Source organism: Bos grunniens, chromosome 9, assembly GCF_055505025.1.
Source record: "Bos grunniens cultivar Pamir isolate PY7600 chromosome 9, Bosgru_T2T1.0, whole genome shotgun sequence".
Classification (NCBI taxonomy): Eukaryota; Metazoa; Chordata; class Mammalia; order Artiodactyla; family Bovidae; genus Bos; species Bos grunniens.
Window position 1 is genome coordinate 20,899,463 of NC_141173.1, and position 22,652 is coordinate 20,922,114.

At 37.2% G+C, this 22,652-nt stretch overlaps 1 protein-coding gene across 4 annotated transcripts in view; it reads left to right on the forward strand.

The window, feature by feature from the left end:
- Positions 1-22,652, forward strand: part of BCKDHB (branched chain keto acid dehydrogenase E1 subunit beta) — a 331,336-nt gene that overhangs the window by 185,306 nt on the left and 123,378 nt on the right. For 3 of the 4 annotated variants that reach the window (XM_086316301.1, XM_086316300.1, XM_086316303.1), the window contains exon 9: positions 10,331-10,417. The exons of the other annotated variant lie outside the window; for it this stretch is intronic. In XM_086316301.1, the coding sequence (XP_086172427.1) occupies positions 10,331-10,417 (87 nt within the window). The remainder of the gene's footprint in view (positions 1-10,330; positions 10,418-22,652) is intronic. 4 annotated transcript variants of the gene reach the window in all.

Sequence of the window (22,652 nt, forward strand, 5' to 3'; positions counted from 1 at the left end):
TGAGGATGTGGAATAATCAGAACCCCTGTTCTTTGGTGGTGGGAATGTAAAATGGCACAACTGCTATGGAAACCAGTATGGCTGTTCCTTAAAAATTAAACATAGTATTTCCATGTGATCAGAAATTCCACTTCCAGGTGTATACGTCAAAGAACTGAAAGCCAAGACTCAAACAGATATCTGTACACCCATGTCTGTAGAAGCATTATTCACAGTAGCCAGAAGAGTCTGAGAGCGGAATGGATAAACAAAATATGGTTTATAACTCTAACGGGTTACTATTCAGCCTTAAGGAAGGAAATTTTAACACAAGTTTTAACATGGATGACCATTAAAGGCATAATGCTAAGGGAAATAAGCCAGTCACAAAAGGACAGTATTGTGTGATTCCATTTAGGTGAGGTTCCTAGAATAGTGACAAATTCATACAGACACAAGTAGCATGTTGGCTGCTAGGGCCGGGGGAAGGGAAGGATGAGGAGTTATTGTTTAATGGGTACAGAGTTGCAGTTGGGAAAAAAATTGAAAAAAATTCTGGTGTTGTATGGTGGTGATGGTTGTACTGTGAATGTGCTTAATGCCACAGAACTGTAGTTAAAAATGGTGGAAATGGTGAAGCAAATAGATTCCATATATGAAATTTTCATTCAGCTCATAATCATAACCTAGATGCTAAACTAGGTACATAAGCTGTCTGTGAATTATCAACCTCTTCCCTCAGTATGTATATAATAGCATGGTAACAAGTTAGTACTTGAATGAAAGTAAGCTCCCTAAATTAGTGAATAATAAATGTAATGAAATAGCCCCATGAATGGTTTTTTTATTGCTGAGTGAGGTTCTTGATTTGCCAAGTAGTATGTACAGAAATCGTACTACCACTTTCCATGTGTTACAAGAATATAAGCAATTTGCAGTAAGATTTAATTACATGGTAGTTCTGAATGTTTCCTGCTAGTGGGCTTGATGGGTGGCTCTCGTGGTAAGGAACCCACCTACCAGTGCAGGAGACATAAGAGATGCGGGTTTGATCCCTGGGTCTGGAAGATCCCCTGGAAGAAGGCATGGCAACCCACTCCAGTATTCTTTCCTGGAGAATCCCATGGACAGAGGAGCCTGGTGGGCTACAATGCATAGGATTGCAAAGACTCAGACATGACTGATGCGACTTAGCATGCGTGTGTTGCACACTTCAGAGAAGCCTGGAAGAGCTAAGGATGCTCTAAGAATAGAAGCTGTAGGAGACACAACATCCTGATTGTGCGTCAAAGTACAGCTTGACTTTTTAAAACTAATTAATTTATTTTGTTTTTGGCTACACTGGGTCTTCGTTGCTGCGCGTGAACTTTTTCTCGATGCAGGGAGCGATGGCTACTATCTAGCTGTGGTTTGGGCACTTCTCATTGCGGAAGCTGCTTGTTGGAGCACGATCTCTAGAATCCATGGGCTTCCATAGTTGGGACATGTGAGTTTAGTAGTTACGGCTCATGGGCTCTAAAGCCCAGGTTCAGTAGTTGTGGCGCCCAGGCTTAGGTGTCCCAGTGTATGTGGAATCTTCCCGGACCAGGGGTCAAACCCATGGTGCCTACATTGGCAGGCAGGTTCTTAACTGCTGGACCACCAGAGAAGTCCCTCAGCTTGGCCTTTTAATTGTCTTTGTGAACAACTTTCTAAAATTCTACAACATGGAGGGCAATAAATATTCAAATGACATGTTGTAATTTCTCCTTTTCATAAAAAGAAATGGAGTTGAAGTGGAGATTGGGTGTAAGTTTATGGAAGTATTTTAATTCTCACTGAAAAAAGATAGGGCAGTGATAAACATGAAGATTAGAAAACAATGTGGGAAATGGCTACCTCAATCTTTCAGAATTTGTTTTGGCACACACAAAAAATTATGTTGATCCCTATAGGTGGTTGTTTAAGCTAAAGGGGAAAATGGAAAAACAAAAGAACTTTTAAGAGATATTTACTTACATTTACCTATGTTTCACTACATATCTAATAAACATCTACCAGTCCAATACCGTTATCACATGGTATGTGAGCTCTTGTCAACAGGAAAGAAAACTTATGTTCAGTACCAAGGAAAGGAAATGTTGTGTGTGTTCTTCCAGTCACGCATTTATAAAAGATGTATATAAAAGCAGAAATACATGTAGTACTGCTAACTTGTTGTCCTAAAACCAATCCAGAGCAGGAGAAATAGGTAGAGCTGGCCCAGGGGAGTCCTTAATTAGAATTAGAATGATGATTAGAACTTAATTTTTAGGACTTCCCTTTCAATGCCTTTTATAGCATAATTAGTCCCTCTGGAAAAGGAAATGGCAGCCCACTCCAGTGTTCTTGCCTGGAGCATCCCAGGGACGGGGGAGCCTGGTGGGCTGCTGTCTATGGGGTCGCACAGAGTCCGACACGACTGAAGCGACTTAGCAGCAGCAGCAGCAGCAGCAACAGTTTCAAACAACAGAAAATTGGAAGCTTGTTGGTGATTCATTTAAATCTCTGTAATGCTTTAAAAAAATCAATATTAAGAATGTTTATTGAGTATCTACATTTATAATTGCATATTAGATATTGTGATTAGGTACGGAATACTTGATATTTTCTAAATTTTGTGCTCTTGAGTGATTTGGAGTCTGCTGGCGGAGACAGTATAGAGATACACACACTTCCTCTATAAAAAAAAAAAAATCCCCACATGAAGAAGCAAAAAAGATGTTTAGGCAGTTTTTCAAACTTTTAATTTTAATAACATATGCATTTGTTCCCAAATAATACAATGAGCACAGTTTGCTCAGTTTAATGGAGATTTTGTCATGTACTATGTTCTGCAGTAGACACAGGTTTAAATAAGAGTTCCCATCTTTGAATTTGTGTTTTGAGTGTGGTTGGGTAATGGGACAGATGGACTCAGGACAAGATAAATTGCTGATGGTCCTAAGAGAGGTATGGCAGCGAGTGCTGCCTTGATCTAGTGCCTGATTCTTGCCCTTGAACCCTGGCTATGCCTGATTCTTGCCCTTGAACCCTGGTTTTCGGACTCACAGAATATCCTTGCCTTGTTGGCCACCTTAAATTCTATTAGGAAATGATTACTAGGAGGTATATAATAGTGTTGTTGTTGTTCATGCTGAGTCGTCTCCAACTCTTTGTGACCCCATGAACTGCGGCACTCCAGGCTTCCCTGTCCTTCACCAATTCCTGGAATTTGCTCAAACTCTTGTCCATTGAGTCAGTGATGCCATCCCACCATCTCATCCTCTGACCTTCCCTTCTAGTGTGCTCAATCTTTCCCAGCATCAGGGTCTTTTCCAATGAGTCAACTCTTGGCATCAGGTGGCCAAAGTATTGGAGCTTCAGCATCAGTCCTTCCAATGAATATTCAGGATTGATTTCCTTTAGGATTGACTGGTTTGATCTTGCTGCCCAGGGGACTCTCAAGAGTATATAATATGTGTATAATATGATCAGAAAAAAGGAAAAGGGTAACATAGGGTTTAAAATAAGGAAAAGCCTAGCTAGTTGGGGGGATCAGGGAGGGAGGGATTGTGTGAGATGATGCTGGAAAGAGGGTTAGGTTATGGTTAGTCTCCAGAATTTGGGAAACAAACTCAGAGGTAGGAAATTATGGGTCACAGTCATGGACTAGCGAGTAGCCTGACGTGCCTGGAGCCTGGAGGGACTATGAGGACACAAACTGGGAAGGTAAGGTCGAGTGACGGCAGCACGTTCGTCTGACATGCTTTGAAATAACTTTGAGAAAGACTTCCACTTTTAATTTTTGCAAAAGTGTTTTTTTCCTAGGCTTGTCAGATTTGATTATGCCAGTAACTTAGGCAAGAGTGAACCAGTAAAGGTGTCTGACACTTTCCCAAACCCTTCATGCCTTTGTCAGAGTGATTTGCTCATTCTTCTGTTGACTTTATTCAATTCTCTTTATGCCCCGCTTGCTCCCTTACCTACTTTTTCCACATGGGTGAGAAAGCTCTAAGGATTTAGTTTTTCTCCGTTTACACCAATTTCCTATGATACCAAACTCTTGCTAACCCCATTACTAATAGCCTTGCCAAAATGGAGTTTCCCGAACTTTCTCTGGAGTTCATGACTCTTCTTTCTCTTTCAGCACTGGTGTTTCTCCAGAGGAATATCAGCCAGTGGTCTGATTGTGTGTGACACTCTTGCAGATTAATAGTAGTTACTAGGCATATATGAATGCATTTGTTAGCCTGTGACTGATTGTGAAGTTTCTTTTTAGCTAATGTAACAAATGCACTTGGCTACTAAACAAGAAAACATCTCAAAAATTTAATTTATCTTAGTGATATTTGGGGCTAATTAAAATCATGTCCTTAATGCTCCTAGATTATATAGTTGTTATGAACGTGCTCTTGATTAATGAAACAAAGATGCAACTTGACTCTTACTTCTGCTCATATGTATTTATAAGCAGATTTGATTTCAAAAGGAACTAGTAAAGGCCAGCTCTGAGGTTTCTTTTGCTTTTCATTATCTTTATATTCAGATAAAAAATGTTAAAAGGGCTGTAAATTGCCTATCCAGTATAATATTCCCTGCTTTATCTTGTCAGTCATCAGAATAGGCCACTGAACTTGGCGTAGGTCAGGTTCATTTACTTTGTAGGAAGAGGATCTTGCTATAGGTTTTGAATCAGAGATTAAAAAAAAAAATACACTTTTGGTTTTTGAATGTGTGTTGCATTTTCAGACACATGCAAGCTTAATGGTCTGCCTTTCTGTATCATTTTCTCCTGGAATGACAGCTTAACAGTTTTCCTGGTTGGATTGTGCTAAAATCTTTAAAGGCTGCATTCACTAAAACATATGTCCCGTGTTTGGGCAAGCCAAAATCTGTGCAATCATTTTAACGGAGTTTAACTTCTCAACTCTGCTATTACTACAGATATCTTATTGTTAAAGCTCCATTAAAATGTCCTCAATTTAGAGTCTGTTATTTTGTATAGACACTGTTCTGGGATGTGCTGAAGTATGCCATTGTGCTATCTTAAAAGTAGATTTTGCTAAGAAAGCAGTAGCTTCAAGACATTAAAGAAGGACCAATACAATATTATAAAGTTTAAAAATAAAATAAAATAAAAAAAATATAAAACCAAAAAAAAAAAAAGAAGGACATGCTTACTACAGTTTAATTATTTTAATGAATTTTTAGCTAGTTGACTTTGCTGGAGTGTCTCCCATAGTCTAAGCCTTGGGCTAGATATCCCGCATTGTGGCCATTAGTAGTGATGTCTGGGCAAAAGATGGACAATGGGGAAAAGTGAGGAACAAACTAGGAACAAGGTATCTTGAAGGTTCTTTCAGAGCAGGGGTGCTGTGATCTGTTGGTTGTGTGTGTGTTAGTTGCTCAGTTGTGTCCGACTCTTTGCAGTCTCATGAACTGTAGCCCGCCAGGCTCCTCTGTCCGTGGAATATTCCAAGCAAAAATACTGGAGTGGGTGAGTAGCCATTCCCTTCTCCTGAGGATCTACGCGACCCAGGGATCGAACCCAGGTCTCCCACATTGCAGGCAGATTCTTTGCTGTCTGAGCTGCGATGTCCTTGTGCATTTAGCATTAAGCTTTTGGTGGCTCCTCTTAGATCCCCTCTTGTTGGTTCCTTGGAGGAGGGGACGACAGAAAGTGAGAATCTCTGAGAGAAGCCCAGGGCACACTTGACGGCCATAGGTTGTTTCACTCCTTGCCTTTCAGAATTGTTTTTTAAGTTTTCTTGACAAATTACTCCAACCCTCACAGGGAAAGCCCTTTCATTTTGTGTTAGGGGAGATGGAGAAGGGAATGGCAACCCACTCCAGCATTCTTGCTGGAGAATCCCATGGACAGCAGAGCCTGGCAGGGTCGCAGGAGTTGGACACGACTTAGCGACTAAAGTATGACTGCTAGGGGACACTGACATGTTTTTTGGGGTCCTCATCTTGAATTGGCTCAGCCTTTCCTGGTGCCATTAGCGTCTCTAACTCATTACTGCTCCCTCTGGCTGAGGCCAGGATCCTGGAACACGTCTCAGTGGCAAGAAGCTGAAGAAGCAGATACTGGAAAATCCAGCCTTACGTGATCTTTCCTGGCTGAGATAGGTTTAGCATTCCTATTGAAAAGTTGTTTAAAAACTTAAATTTTTTTACCTGTGATGGATTCATTTTGATATTTGGCAAAGCTAATACAATTATGTAAAGTTTAAAAATAAAATAAAATTAAAAAAAAACAAACTTAAATTTTTTTTTTTCGAGTGGAGCTTTACATTTATCTCAGAAGAAAACTTGAAACTTGAAATACCACTTTTTTTTTTGGTAAAGAAAAGGAATATTAAACCCTTATTAGTGTTTATATCTACAGTGATTTATTTTTAAAAGGTTAATGGCTATCTCCATTGAAAGCACCATATTTTTACTATCTAAGTAGGTCAGAATGCTAAATTTGGCTAGAAAAATTTCCCAGCAGTTGGATATCAGTGTGCCTTAAAGTATGAAAACGAAATGCCTGTTAAAGTTGACAGAGCGATGTAGTTTAATCAGAATATCTAGTTGAATCACCAAGCATGGAGAGAGTAACACTCTACTTTGTATATTTGCAGTGATCTCATTATTGTAATGCTAACAGTGTTAATAGTTTCTAAAATAGAAAAGAAGCTATCTTCAGAAATTTTAGTAAGTTAAAATTATGAATGATAAAAAGCACATACCAAGTTGAATTTATATTTGTTCAGTGATCATTCACTAAGTCATGTGTGACCCCATGGACTGCAGCACTCCAAGCTCCTCTGTCCTTCTCTGTCTCCCAGAGTTTGCTCAAATTCATGTCCATTGAGTCAGTGATGTTGTCTAACCATCTCATCCTCTGCTGCCCCCTTCTCCTTTTGCCTTCCATCTTTCTCAGCATCAGGGTCTTTTCCAATGAGTTGGCTCTTTACATAAGGTGGCCAAACTATTAGAGCCTCAGCTTCAGCATCAGTCCTTCCAATGAATATTCAGAGTTGATTTCCTTTAAGATTGACTGATTTGATCTCCTTGCTGTCCAAGGGACTCTCAAGAGTCTTCTCCAGCACTACAGTTTGAAAGCATCAATTCTTTGGCACTCAGCCTTCTTTATGGACCTTACAAAATCTTGGAATTCTGTTTATAGACTCAGCCTTTTATGATGGATGTTATTTTTTTGAAAATATCAATGTTTTGTCTATACTTGGGCATTTTTCAGAATTTGATGTAATTTTATTTTATACATTTTAATACTTTTCAGATACTAGATGAATTTAAGAAGCAGAAATGAAATTTAGATGCAGTCACAATTAAATAAATTAAAAGACTAAGCTCAGAGCCTAACACAGAGCAACCCCTGTGATAATCAGTGGTTTGGGGATTTTGATTATTATTTCTGACTCTTCTCTTGTTGCTGTAGCTTCTCTTTCTCACTGGTTCGGGTGCTTTGACAATTTCCATAGACTCGCAGCATTGTTAACGTTTCATTTTGTGTCTACCCTTTAAATATTGGTATTTTAAAAATTTCTAGAATTACTTTAAGAACTGTCAGCATAACTCCTGATTCAAGAACTTGCATTTTTATCTAACATACTTGCAGAGGTATTGAAGAACTTCATCTTCTCTGATGCTAATAGTTGATTTCCCATTTTGTCTGGGATCCAGCTTGAAGGTCAAGAGATGGGCTGGTTATGATCTTGACATTCAACTAGTCATACAGAGCCTGGCACAGGGCTGGCTGACTCCCTGTGTTTTCACTGTGCCTCCTTGCTGGTGGAGTTTGGGATCTCAGGGTTCGCTTGTATCTGAAGCTATTCCTAAGATAACATAAAAATATTATTTTTTTGAGATTATGACTGTAACGTCACATGTATTTGTTACCTTCAGCATCAATTCGAAAGATCTTTCCTTTTGTTTTTATTTATTTTAGACTTATTGAGAATATTTTCAATAACATAAATATACTTTTCACAGAAAGTAAAAAAGAAAAGCAAAAGTTTTTTTTCCCACAATCCCTTCACTGTCAGTTTGCAGGATAAACAAGTTTTGATAGTTTGGAATAAATTCTTCTAGACTATTTATACATGTTGGCTCAATGTATATGGCTATGTTTACTGGTGTCCCCACCATTGAGGTGGTGGTTTTTCAGAAAAATGAGATGATGTTCTTCTGCAATTTGCTTATTTTATCAACTAGCTTATCACAGGCACTGTTGCATGCCCTCAGTCTTTTTCATGAGTATATAATACTCTGCTGTATTGATGTATCTCGGTTTATTTAGCTTTTCTCCTGTTGACAGAGTTTATCTGCCTACACATCATGTTGCACGAATGCCACAGGTTGGAAACTTCTATCTTGAGTACATGTGTGTATATTTAGTGTCCCCACTACCTTCTGCAGGCTAGAGGAAGGGTAAGCCACTGGCCTTGGCTGCTTAGTAGCCTTTTGAGACCATCCTCAAGTTTGTCATTTGATCTTGGATAAGACTCAGTTCACATAAAAATACCAGCTCTGTTGTATGAGGTTTGAACATAATTACTGCATTTTTATAGATGTTTCTCATTTCTACCCACTAGCTAGGTTGCACCGTCTAGCTGAGATGGATTTTGACTGTATCATTCTTAGACGCTCTTATGTCGGCAGAGTTCTGGGTTTCAGAGCTTTAAGAAAGGTTTGATTGTCAAATCTGTTTATGGAATAGGCAATCTTTAAAGTCAGGACCTTTTTAGGAAATGCTTTGAGAATGCATTTATTTTTTTCCTGATTGTGGAGTATTTTTGGCTTTATATTTCTAACCAGGTGCTTTAAAATTTAATTTGTGCCTTTCACACTGACATAATTAATCATAGTCATAAAATTCAAAAACCAACATGTTCCAAGGTTAATATTTCATTAGTAGGCGATGGTGTTCTTTAAAGTGTTCATAAAATTTTACATTCTTCAGTCACTATTTACATAGTAGATATAGTAACTTATTTTTGTCGTGGCTACTGGCCATATCTTGGAGTTTTACATCTGCAGGCTGAAACTGCTGCATGCTCTTGAAATTCTAAACTTTAATTGCCTAGAATGAAGGAAATATTTTTAATTTATACACAGGCATACCTTGGAGATATTGAGGATTCGGTTCCAGACAGCTGAAATAAAGCAAATATTGCAATAAAGCGAGTGACATGAATGTTTTGGCTTCCTAATGCATATAAAAATTATGCTTACACTACACTGTGGTCTATAAAGTGTATAATAGCATTATGTCTAAAAAATGTATGTTATCTTAATTAAAAAAATATTGCTAAAAAAATAATGCTAACCATCATCTGACAATGTCAACTTCAGTTTGTAAAAACTGCAATTATGTGCAAAGCGCAGTAAAGTGAAGGGCACTCAAATGACCTCTGCCTGTAAGCTTTTTTGTTTGGAAGATTTTTATTTCATGTTCCTAAAATAGTAATGTAGAATTTAAAGAAGGTGATATCAACTGATTGGAAATGTAGAGGAGAAATTACAACTTCTCTTTTGTAATATGGTAATTGTGTAATGTATTTTAAGCAGTAACGTGCTGTTGATTTTAGTATTTTTTAACCTTCCGCCACCCTAGCATCCTGCTCTGATATCATAGTTCTACTTTTTGATTTATTATTGTACAGAGTATGCCATGCACAGTGGGAGCAACCACACCGAGCCGAGCCGGTGTTGAGAATATGTCCTTATTGTCTGTGACGTTTTCTACTTTAAAATGCACTTGTGGTCGTTAACCAAATTTCAGTGCACTTGAATGAAGAGAGTTGTAATTGCCTTTTACTTTCCTGGTGATTTCTGCTTGCTTGGTTTTCTTTAATGTCTAGTGGCTTGAGCTTTTCCTTTGTTACAGTTTTTACATGCTATTTTTATCTTTTCCTTCTCAGCACCCACACAAAAATGTCCTAAGACTACTTATATACGTGCACATATATTCCCAAATGGACAAAAAGACACTTTCATTCTTAAAGTCACATGACGAAAAGAAATGATACTTACAGGAAAATGTGAAATACAATAATTCCATTTATAGCACAAAAGTACATTTTTAATGACATACATAGAATTACAAATCTCATTTTTCTTTTACCATAGGATTTTAAACTACTGAAAACTTTTTTAGCAGTGCAAAAATCAAACTGTCTGGTTGAAAGGGAGTTACAGCTTATTTGGCATAAAATTGAAATGCTAATTTTAAATTGTTTATGGGATATAAATAATTTATTTTTATTACTTAAAACTACCATTGTATACTTGAAATATGTGTTCTCTTCAGTCTCAGAAACTTCCTTTTCTCTTTCAGTCTGTGATCAAAACAGGGCGACTGCTAGTAAGTCATGAGGCTCCTTTGACGGGCGGCTTTGCCTCTGAGATCAGCTCAACGGTTCAGGTAGAGTAACTTTTTGGCACTGATGTAAGCATTTGTGCAATTGCATATGTCTATTCCAAGAACAAAATTACTTATCACAATATGTAAAAGTATGCACTGTTTAGAAATGTACATTTTTGCGTTTGACTCCAGTTCACTGTCCTTCAGATAATGGTCTGATTACATCTTCTTAAAAAGAAATCTTAAAAGCTGAAAAATTCCTTAATAGGAAGAAGGAAATTTGAAATAATCTTAAGAAACTCATGCGGGTTATGTTTGCTAGGATAACCGGAAAAGCAAACTCGTAAATTTGAATGTGATGTTTCTGTTTTGATAGAACTTTTCATGATAAAGCTTATCAGGAAATAGTTTATAAGACTGATTTTAATTGCCTTACAAAAAAAAAATGAATCTGTCAAAAGTCAGTAATTTAAATTCAGTAAATAATTTTACAGTCAATGATTAATTTATTAATTTGATTAACTGAATTACATTATGCTATTGAACACTTATGAAATGGTTTAAAAGCCTCTTTTTAAAAAGTATTCAGTTAAGATGCTGATTATCAGGAAAAAATTCTACAGACCTCTTTAGAGGATTTTTACTTGAAACTTTCATCACATTTATATTTAGATTTGAATAAGATTATTTAAACATTTCATCTTTTACAATTTTTTAAAATAAAAAATTAAATAACTATATTTTAAGTGGAAGTTTGCATGAATTTTAAATTTAGAGTATCTTTGTAGCTGGCAAACATTTTACTTTACTGATGGTAAGATGATTCTATTGTTGAGATACATATACATTGAAAATTCCTTTAAGAATGTAAGTTTTAAAACCTTGATATGAAATTATGAGATATGAACCTTGATCATTTCTACTAATAAAATATCTAAGTATGAATTGACAATGTTATAAATATTTTAAAATTAGATAAAATTTAAGCATTAAAACTGGATAAAAAGAATTCATAATTATAATAAAAATTATGCTGTTATTTTTACATATTGTATATATTATCATTAACAAAATTAAGAAAATATTTGAGTTTTGTAGATTTGTTTTCTTTATTATAGAGACTACAATTTGAAGCATATTGCTTATCATTATGTAATACGAATACCTGGTATTTACTGTGAATTTTATTCATGAGTAATATAATGTACTATCTTTGGAAAGAAAAAAAAATGGGGCTTGCAAGAATGAATCACTAACACCAAGATTCCATTTCAAGTCAAAGGCAAACTGGAAAAAGAAACTAGGATTTTCTGATTCCTGCTTAATATGTGGTCCACTAAACCCATTTGAATGAGAGGAACTGGCTGTTGCTAATGGAACCACTGTTTGACAGCCTTGTTTCATTTTGCCCACTGAATACCATCTCAAAAATTTCACTACCATTTAAAGGTAGAAGGAAAATAAGTAGAACATAGAATTTAGAAATTATAACTAAAATCTGATTTAAGTATGCTTTTAAAATTTGAATTCCATTAATTGTTAGAAGCTGAAATAGATTGTAATTATGTTTCAGTGTGGAAAAGAATTAGAAAGATTGTCTTGCCTAGTGTCTACTGGTCTTGAAAAATATGTGGACTTGTGTTGAAGGAAAATTGTCTCTCGGGCTCCAAGAGTAAACCAGTGAATTCTAGTTTGAGGAGTATCATATTAGCTAAATACAGTCAGTGTAAAAAGTTAACACCAAGGTCATAAACACTGTATCAAAATCAGATCCTGAAGTTATATGATAATAATCAGTGATCAAGTTTGTGACAGAGATGATCCAGAATATGGTCATATTTTTTATCATAATATGAAAACACCAAAACAAAGACCATACCTTGTAATACTCAGACTCCCAAAATGCCCACTGATCCTGAGTGTCTGAGGTCTGAGAAATTTTGAAGCCAAACCAACTGTGTTCCTTTAACAGATGAGTGTTTGTCATTCATAGCGCTCGTGATTGAACCAATGTTAGAATTAAGTGGAAGATTTGGGTCTAGGATGGGAGTCTTGAGTAAATGTTGAGTGCACATTCTTTATTCAGAGTACCCCTCGCCCACAGGAGGAAGGTAGAAGTTCTGGATTCATTATAAAATGTTCTCTGTTTGCATGTGAGAACTTTTCCACCAACAAATCACAAAATGATTTAAGGCAACAATGTAAAAATCTGTAGAGGGATCTTCGTTTGATGTTTTGGGGAATTAAAATTGGGATTTATTAATACGAAAAAGATTTAGAAAATGTTCACAGTTGTTTTTGCCAAATTCAGATATTACTTGTACAAATGGAAAGGATAGAAAGTGAATTTTAGCAAAATATAATGAGCATAGTATCTTGGAATAGTCTGCCTGTTGTGGCTTTTGTGTGTTGACTAGAAAGAAAAGAAATGCTAAACACTTTGAGAGGGTTTAAAAAAAATTTGGTAGTAATGTCTGCATAAAATGTAGAGTAATCTGAATAATATAATCTACTTTTCAGTAATTGTTTCATGCACATATTCAAATAAATGCAGCATATCGTATTGAGCATCTTTTTCACGGAAGATCGGTCACATTCCCTATTGTAAGTGAAGCCTGTATCAAATTACCCAGTGCCTGGGTTTGTTTAAACTGAAATCACTTAAGTGTGAGGTGCAGCGGCTTTCACCACTTGGAACAGTTCATGCTTCTCTATTTCTTTTTGTTGTGTATACTTTGTAAGGTTAAAAAAGATAAAGCAGGGTTAAGATTTTGAAAGCAATTTTTGGGACACAGGGAAAAGGTACATAGAGAACTTTTCATTGTTGTCCTAGAAAAGAAGTTTGAAATTAGGGATGAGAGTGATCTGTACACGTGAGCACTAAGGATTAAAATGCTGGGTTATTCTTGTTGTATCAACAAATTTAAATTTTATGTGAAAGTGAACAAACACAAACAAAATGTACTCCCTAAGCATCGTTTTGCGGAAGAAATTTGGTAGTTCTTTAAGAGCTCATACTTAATCTTACGAAATTGCTCTTAAAAATATATTTTGGGAGAACGATTATTAACAACAGAACTATTGTTTTAAATTCAAAACTGAGAGCACCATTTTCTATTTTCTTCAAATTTTAAATTATTTCCCATATTAAAAGTTAAAAATCTTCAAGAGAATACAGCATTTTAGACAATATTTCTTTAAGTTTATAATTGATATTTTTTGATGGAAAAATTATATCATGTTGTATAATATTGAATGTCAAGTAAAGGAAGTTTTTTGCAAGTATGGGAAGTATTGCTGGCTTTCCTACTGATGATTTTTAGCTAGATAAAATATGAAAAGAATGAACATAAAATATGTCCATATTTTATTTATGTAACTTTTCAATTTATAGCAGATGGTTCTTCTATCGTACAAGGAGTTCAGTGTACACAAATTTTCTCATGCCTGGTGCATCTTTTTCCTAAAGCCATTTATTTTATTATTTCAATAAATATTCATTGTTACCAGTCTCGGTTGGGAGTAATGTTAAAGTCACAAAAGTGTTTAGGAGACTACTTTGTATTAATTAAACCTAACATTTGAAACATATCTCTCAGTAGTTTCTTCATAAAATTTATGTAAATGCTTAGAAAAATACAAACCAATCCATCAAAGCTGAGCACTCCTTTGCATTCCTACTGGATTAATTTGGAAGTTAACCGAAGGGCAGAACAAGCTGAGTGAGGTCTGGTGTATCTGGCTCCCTCAGGGGACGATTTCTGGGTCGGTCATCCAAGGCTTCACTGTCTCTTCCCATCTAACTTTACATTCCCATCTGTTCTCACTTGGGGGTGAGGGAACTTTCCCCTTCTTTCCTTTGACACATACCGAAACTTGGAGGAGAGCTTCTTTTAGGGAGTTACACATTCCATTCTGTACCCAGATTTGTGGAAAAGTGCAGAGACAACAGAGTTTAGCTAATTCATTGACCTCATTGTGGAGTTTGAGTGAAGATTGTGTTGTTTTGGAAAATTATGATTTAATTTGATGTGATGTTTGTATTCCTCAGCTTTATGTAATCACAGCTTAAAAAAATTTTTTTACTGTGTAGAAAAATATATTTCCCCCAATGTATCATATATCCTAGAATATAGTATTCAGAATAGGCACTATTTATCAATATTAAGACTAAATAGTTTCTGGTATTTTAATAGTTTTAAATAGTATACTTTCTTTAAGCCTTGTAGAAACCAACTTTATTATTAATTTCTAATACATTCCTATAATGATCAACTAAATCTTGACTCAGATAAGCTTGAGATAATAATACAATTTTTTTTTTTTCGTCTCTGGATTTAGTGCTTAATAAGAGTGCCAAAAATTTTAGGGATTGGGGCTGCTTAAAGATTTGAATTTTTTTTTTTTTAACACATGGAAGCAATAAGTCTGCAATAAAGAGTCCAATTGGAGAGGATGGTGAATTTCCATACCATTGTTCCATCCTTTCTGTACAGTCTCTATTTCTAGGATGAGAACCCAGAAATTGTGCATTACAGACATATATTTTTAAGATAATCATATTATAAATGTTTGAGAGGGCTTTTATAGGGTTTATATTAGTCCATGTAAAAGGAAGCTTTCATAATTTTCAAGTAAAGAATTTTGTCTTTCTCACTGTTTCATGTTAGAAAGGATTATGCAGAAGGATATTTTTTCTTATAAACTTATTATTACCACCAAATTTACCAACCTTCTGGTTTAAAAACATCAATCTGAAGAAGAGGGAAAACATCCTAAGTGGTCTTGAGTTTTTTTTATCGTGAAAAATATGTTGAAATAAAATTACTGTGTTGATAAAGAGTCATCAGAGAAAACTGTCAAGGCAGTAATCGGATGAACAGTTAACTACACTTTCATAATCTTATTACTCTCCTTTTTCTATGAGTGATACGAAGCATTTGCCAACAACAAAAATAGCAATCAGGAAAAGTGTACTTATGTCCTAATGTCTATCTAGATGGAGCCAAAGCATCAGAATAGAGTAGTCAGATATGCAATGACCTTCTTAAAATGGAACTTTGCCCTGAAGCCTGTTGAATGTTCAGTAAACAGCTTCTGTGGTCATAAATATAAACCAAAGACAGCCTTTCTGGGGATGTATTATGGGTGGAGCTGCTGTATCACCATTAGAGGTTAAGCACGTGTTTTGCTCTGTTGGTCTTCCCCCTTGCTCTGCCCACTCCTTGTCTCCTCCGGTGTCTCTTTTCCCTTTGCTCCTTAGTGTACACGTGGCCAAACTGCTCCCATCAGCCCTCTTTCTCCTCTCCCCATTCTTCCCCGGGCAATCTCAACCATTTGCGAGGCTAGTCTTAAAACCTTCAAATCTGAAACCTTCATGATTGACTCTGCCTGTGGGGCCTTAGACTGAAAATTCCAACTTCATGCTGATTTTGGTAAGGATAAGAAATTTTTATGATAAAATGGTTTATGTGGAAAGATTTTTAACATGAGACAAGGAGAAAAGGTAGACATCAGCATATGGATATCTGCCAGTTTCTGGAAATCAGCTCATCTCAAAATGAATTCTGTTTCTTTCAACTCTTTCTGGGCCTATTAAATTGTCTTCTTATCACTGTCCCTAAGCTTCTCACATTGTATCACTTTACTATGCATTATTTTCTTAACACACACATCAAAGGTTGTCCCTCATCTGTTTGAAAACGTCCAGTAGAAGTTCGCTGGCTGTAGGAATAGATCTTTAGGTCACGATCCTTATCTGCCCCAACCAACGTTTGCAGTGTTATTTCTCACATTCTTTTATGATTCTGGTACCACAGGGATCATGTTGCTGGTGAATTTGAAGTTCGTCATGTCTCATCACAGAAAGAATTTAGTGAGAGACAAAGTCCTAGGTAAGAAGTGGATTTATTTAGAGAGAACAGAATGTGGGCCATCTAGAAGGTGAAACACCTTGGGAGAAACACACCCCACAGGAAGAATGTGGGCCTTCTCAGGACAGAGAGCCTGAAATATGGTGGGGTTAGTTTTTATAGGCTGGGTAATTTCATAGGCTAATGAGTGGGAGGATTATTCCAATTATTTTGGGGATAAGGGTGGGGATTTCCAGGAATTGGGCCACTGCCCAATTTTTGGCCTTCTATGGTTCGTCTCAGAATTGGCATGGTGCTGGGTGAGTATGTCACTTAGCTTATGCAATTGTATTACAATGAGCATACACTGAGGCTCAAGGTTTACTAGAAGTCGAATCTTCCACCATCTTGAACCTAGTTGATTCTAACCAGCTAGGTCTTTGTCATATCCTATAGCTATATTATTATTTTAAAGGTTGTACCCTATCCCCCTCCCTCCTATTTCAATCACAGTGGCCTGCTAGACATTTCCTGAATGATAATTTTTGCAACCAGCCTTTACTGAATCTTCTGAGCATATCCTTAATTTGGACCTTTCATTCAAGAAATAGAGTCCTTATTTTGTAGACACTTAACATTCAGCTGAAGAAATAGACACTAAACAGATAATTATACTGTGGTACTTATTAGGATAGAGAAATATTCAGAAGACTATGCAGGGATTATAAAATACTTGATCACCCAATTTGTATGTGATGGCTAAGTTAACTTGGAGAAGTGAACATGGGCGAGGATTCAGGCAGAAGGAACAATATAAATAAGGAGGCAGGAAAAATATTTGATATTCTAGAGTTTAAAATGGTTTTGACTTGACTGAAATGTAGTATGTGATGTTTGTAGCATGAGGTAAGGATCAATAGGTAAGTGGGAGAATCTTACATGTAATACTAAGCAGCTTGTTTTTGTGTAGAGGAAATAGACATGACAGAGTAGAACCAGCCACACTGATACAAATTCCCAGTTTAAATATATCAATATATGTATGTAAAATACACCTTATAAACTTGCTGGCAAAAAGGAAGTTATACAAATTCAAAGAACAATGGTCACAATTATCATTGGTTAAGGCAAAGCGGTGTAACTGAAGGATTTTAAGCGGGAGGTTAACACAGATAGATTGACAATTTAGAAAAACCTCTGGCATTTTATGTTGAGGATGGATTGGGAGGGGTGAGACGAGAAGTCACAGAGATTGATTAGGAACCTATTTGGGTAATTTAGATGAGAGATTTAAGGGTCTTCTAAACCAAGGACACAGAAGTGAGGCTGGAGAGAAAGGTGAATTTTAGAGAGAGGAGGAGAGTATGAAAGAAAGTCTTGCTGACTGATTAAGGAGGAGTTGGGCAGGGAAGGCTTAGCTTGATTTCTAGTTTGGGCAAATTTTGAATGGAGGTGCCCTTTTACTGAGTCAGGGAATATCACTGGAAAAGAGATTTAAGCATATCTATCACCTGTGGAAGATGATGAATTCATTTTAGACTTGTATGCTTTGGGTCTTGGAAGCTCCAAAGAGATTCTAACATATAGGATAGGACTAAGTAACCATCTTCTTATGTTAATGGCTGAGGTCGTATAGATATGGTATGATCACACAGGAAAAGGACAGTCTTAAGAAGGGGAGTTACTGAAGCAGTCCTTGCCAACATTTCTGAGCAGGGAGCAAGAGCTGTAGAGGAGGGTAAGATGGAGTGGCTAGAGAGAAGGAAGGGAAGGGGAGCGAGCCACTGCAGAAGACCAGTAGGGAGACTTTTATCATGGAACATGTGGCCAACAATATTAACTGCTTCCCAGTTTGTCAGCTAGACCGATGGTCGTACCTTGAGTATGACAACCAGAAGACACTGGTGACTTTGAAAAAAGCACATGTAGCTCCCATTGTATTTGGTCTGGTGATTAAATGGTGAAAATTAAATAGAGACAACTATTTCAAGAAAGATGACTTATAGTGAAAGAGGAGGAATAAAGTTGTTAGAAATGGGCTCAGTCTTGCAATGTTATTTGCTGAGCATGGGATGCCATTTTGTCAATTCGAATCCTTTCTTGGTGTTCTCCTTAACCTCCCTTCTCCCCATCCACATCCTCTCCCTCCACCTCCATCCAGCTAGCAATCGGGTTTTCAATCTCTCAAACCTGCTCTTTGTTTTCTATTCCCCTGATAAACTATAAATGGATCAAACAAATGTCCTGTATTAATGCATATATGTGGAATCTAGGAGAATGGTATGCGTGCTAAGTTGTTTCAGTCATGTCTTACTCTTTGTGACCGTATGGGCTGTAGTCCACAGGCTCCTCTGTCCATTGTTCTCCAGGCAAGAATACTGAAGGAGGTTGCTATGGTGTAGATGATCTTATTTGCAAAACAGAATAGAGACACAGACATAGAGAACAAACGTATGGACACCAGGTAGGGATGGTAGGATGAATTGGGAGATTGGGATTGACATGTATATGCTATTGTTCAGTTCAGTACAGTTGCTCAGTCGTGTCCCACTCTTTGCGACCCCATGAATCACAGCACGCCAGGCCTCCCTGTCCATCACCAACTCCCGGAGTTCATTTAAACTCATGTCCATCAAGTTGGTGATGCCATCCAGCCATCTCATCCTCTGTTGTCCCCTTCTCCTCCTGCCCCCAATCCCTCCCAGCATCAGAGTCTTTTCCAATGAGAACTCTTTGCACGAGGTGGCCAAAGTATTGGAGTTTCAGCTTTAGCATCAGTCCTTCCAATGAACACCCAGGACTGATCTCCTTTAGAATGGACTGGTTGGATCTCCTTGCAGTCCAAAGGACTCTAAGAGTTTTCTCCAACACCACAGTTCAAAAGCATCAATTCTTCGGCGCTCAGCTTTCTTCACAGTCCAACTCTCACATCCATACATGACCACTGGAAAAACCATAGCCTTGACTAGATGGACCTTTGTTGGCAAAGTAATATCGCTGCTTTTCAATATACTATCTAGGTTGGTCATAACTTTCCTTCCAAGGAGTAAGCATCTTTTAATTTCATGGCTGCTGTCACCATCTGCAGTGATTTTGGAGCCCAAAAAACTAAAGTCTGACACTGTTTCCACTGTTTCCCCATCTATTTGCCATGAAGTGATGGGACCAGATGCCATGATCTTCGTTTTCTGAATGTTGAGCTTTAAGCCAACTTTTTCACTCTCCTCTTTCACTTTCAACAAGAGGCTTTTTCATTCCTCTTCACTTTCTGCCATAAGGGTGGTGTCATCTGCATATCTGAGGTTATTGATATTTCTCCCGGCAATCTTGATTCCAGCTTGTGCTTCCCAGCCCAGCGTTTTTCATGATGTTCTCTGCATATAAGTTAAATAAGTTAAATAAGCAGGGTGACGATATACAGCCTTGACATTCTCCTTTTCCTATTTGGAACCAGTCTGTTGTTCCATGTCCAGTTCTAACTTTTGCTTCCTGACCTGTGTATAGGTTTCTCAAGAGGCAGGTCAGATGGTCTGGTATTCCCTCTCTTTCAGAATTTTCCACAGTTTATTGTGATCCACACAGTCAAATGATTTGGCATTATCAATAAAGCAGAAATAGATGTTTTTCTGGAACTCTCTTGCTTTTTTGATCATCCAACCGATGTTGGCAATTTGATCTCTGTTCCTCTGCCTTTTCTAAAAACCAGCTTGAACATCTGGAAGTTCATGGTTCATGTACTGCTGAAGCCTGGCTTGGAGAATTTTGAGCATTACTTTACTAGCATGTGAGATGAGTGCAATTGTGTGGTAGTTTGAGCATTCTTTGGCATTGCCTTTCTTTGGGATTGGAATGAAAACTGACCTTTTCCAGTCCTGTGGCCACTGCTGAGTTTTCCAAATTTGCTGGCATATTGAGTGCAGCACTTTCACAGCATTATCTTTCAGGATTTGAAATAGCTCAACTGGAATTCCATCACCTCCAAAGCTTCATAGTGATGCTTTCTAAGGCCCACTTGTCTTCACATTCCAGGATGTCTGGCTCTAGGTCACTGATCACACCATCGTGATTATCTTGGTCGTGAAGCTTTTTTTTTTGTACAGTACTTCTGTGTATTCTTGCCACCTCTTCTTAATATCTTCTGCTTCTGTTAGGTCCATACCATTTCTGTCCTTTATCGAGCCCATCTTTGCATGAAATGTTCCCTGGGTATCTCTGATTTTCTTGAAGAGATCTCTAGTCTTTCCCATTCTGTTGTTTTTCTCAATGTCTTTGCATTGATCGCTGAGGAAGGCTTTCTTATCTCTCCTTGCTATTCTTTGGAACTTCATTCAGATGCTTATATCTTTCCTTTTCTCTTTGCTTTTTGCTTCTCTTCTTTTCACAGCTATTTGTAAGGCCTTCTCAGACAGCCATTTTGCTTTTTTGCATTTCTTTTCCATGGGGATGGTCTTGATCCCTATCTCCTGTACGATGTCACGAACCTCTGTCCATAGTTCATCAGGCACTCTGTCTATCAGATCTAGTCCCTTAAATCTATTTCTCACTTCCACTATAAAATCATAAGAGATTTGATTCAGGTCATACCTGAATGGTCTAGTGGTTTTCCCCACTTTCTTCAATTTAAGTCTGAATTTTGTAATAAGGAGTTCATGATCTGAGCCACAGTAAGCTCCTGGTCTTGTTTTTGTTGACTGTATAGAGCTTCTCCATCTTTGGCTGCTGTTGTTACTGTGTATAAAATAGATAACTAAGGAGAGTCTACTGTATATCACAGGGGACTCTACTCTGTGGGAGCTATACTAAATGGGAAGGAAATCCAAAATAAGGGGATATATGTATACATGCAGTTGGTTCACTTTGCTGTACAGCAGAAACTAACATAGTGTAGCAACTCCAATAACAATTAATTAAATAAATAGAGTGGAAAAGAAAAAGAAAAGGAAATCAAACTACAGAATTTAAGGGAAAAATGTAGAAAATAACTGATTGATATGGGCAAGAAATTTTTTGAGCAAAAAATTAAAACACGATAAGGTCAATTATATTATCACAGATTAAAGTATTTGCATAAAGTGACAAATATTTGTGTAACAAAAGCAAGCACAGTTAAAAGGAGAATGACATCTGAAGAAGTGTTGGAACATATGGCAAAAGATAAATATGTGTACTTTGATAAACATTCTTAAATATCCATAAGGAAATTAATAGCCCTGTATTTAAAGGTCAGAGACAGATTATTTTTATAACATGAAATTATACACCACTTATTATGGTTAAAAATGCAAATTTCAAAATGGGATATTACTATTCTTTGTTACCTATAAAAGCGGTAGCACTTAAACATAAATTATTTTTATTGTTGAGATGGTGCAGGGTGAATGTAGAAAGTGATGATTCATCTTTCCAGGAAATCGGTTTGGTACTGTGTATCAACCCTCTGACTTGTGAATTCTACAGCTCCTCAGTTTAGAGTTACACACAGAAATGGATAAGGGCATTCTTCTCTGTGCCATGCATTTGATTAGTAAGATATTGGAAGCAGTTTTCAATTGCAACAGGAATACAGTTGAATGAATTATTTGTTTATTTTGGTTGTGCTGGGTCTTCATTGCTTGCGGTCTTTTCTCTAGTTGCAGTGAGCAGGGGTGCTCTCTAGTTGCAGTGCGCTGGCTTCTTATTGAAGTGGCTTCTCTTGTTGCAGCGCCGGGGCCCTACGGCCCACTGACTCCAGTAGTCGCAGCACGTGCGCTTGGTAGTTGCGGCTCCCAGGCTCCGGGACGCAGGTTCAGTAGCTGTGGCTCACAGGCTTAGTTGCCTCGAGGCACGTGGAATCTTCCCAGATCAGGGATCGAACTTGTATCTCCTGCTGTGGCAGGTGGATTCTTTATCACTCAGCCACCAGGGAAGCCCTAGTTGAATAAATTATACTGAACATTGTGGATCTATTAAAACCATTGAAAGAATAGTTGAAAACGTTGTAGCATAATGAAAAACTCACTAGGCAAGGTGTTCTACTTGCCCAATTTAGTGAAAAGAAAAAAAATATACACGTATGTATTTTTAGTCGCTTACTCATGTCCGAATCTTTTGCAACCCTTTGGACTGTAGTTGGCCAGGCTCCTCTGTCCATGGGATTTTCCAGGCAAGAATACTAGAGTGGGTTGCCATTTCCTACTCCAGAGAATCTTCCTGATCCAGGGATCAAACCCCCATCTCCTGTGTTTCCTGCAATGCTGGCGAATTCTCTATCCACTGAGCCTTCGGGCTTAGGAAAAAAATAAAAGTAAAAATTTCTATTATTTTTTCTCATAATTTATTTTCTATGTACATATATCATAATTTATAGTATTGATAATTAAGAGCTTTCTTATAATTAGATATCTCTCTCACAAGACATGGTAAGTCTTTTAATTCTTCCTAAATTGTTTTAAATAAGAACGCTC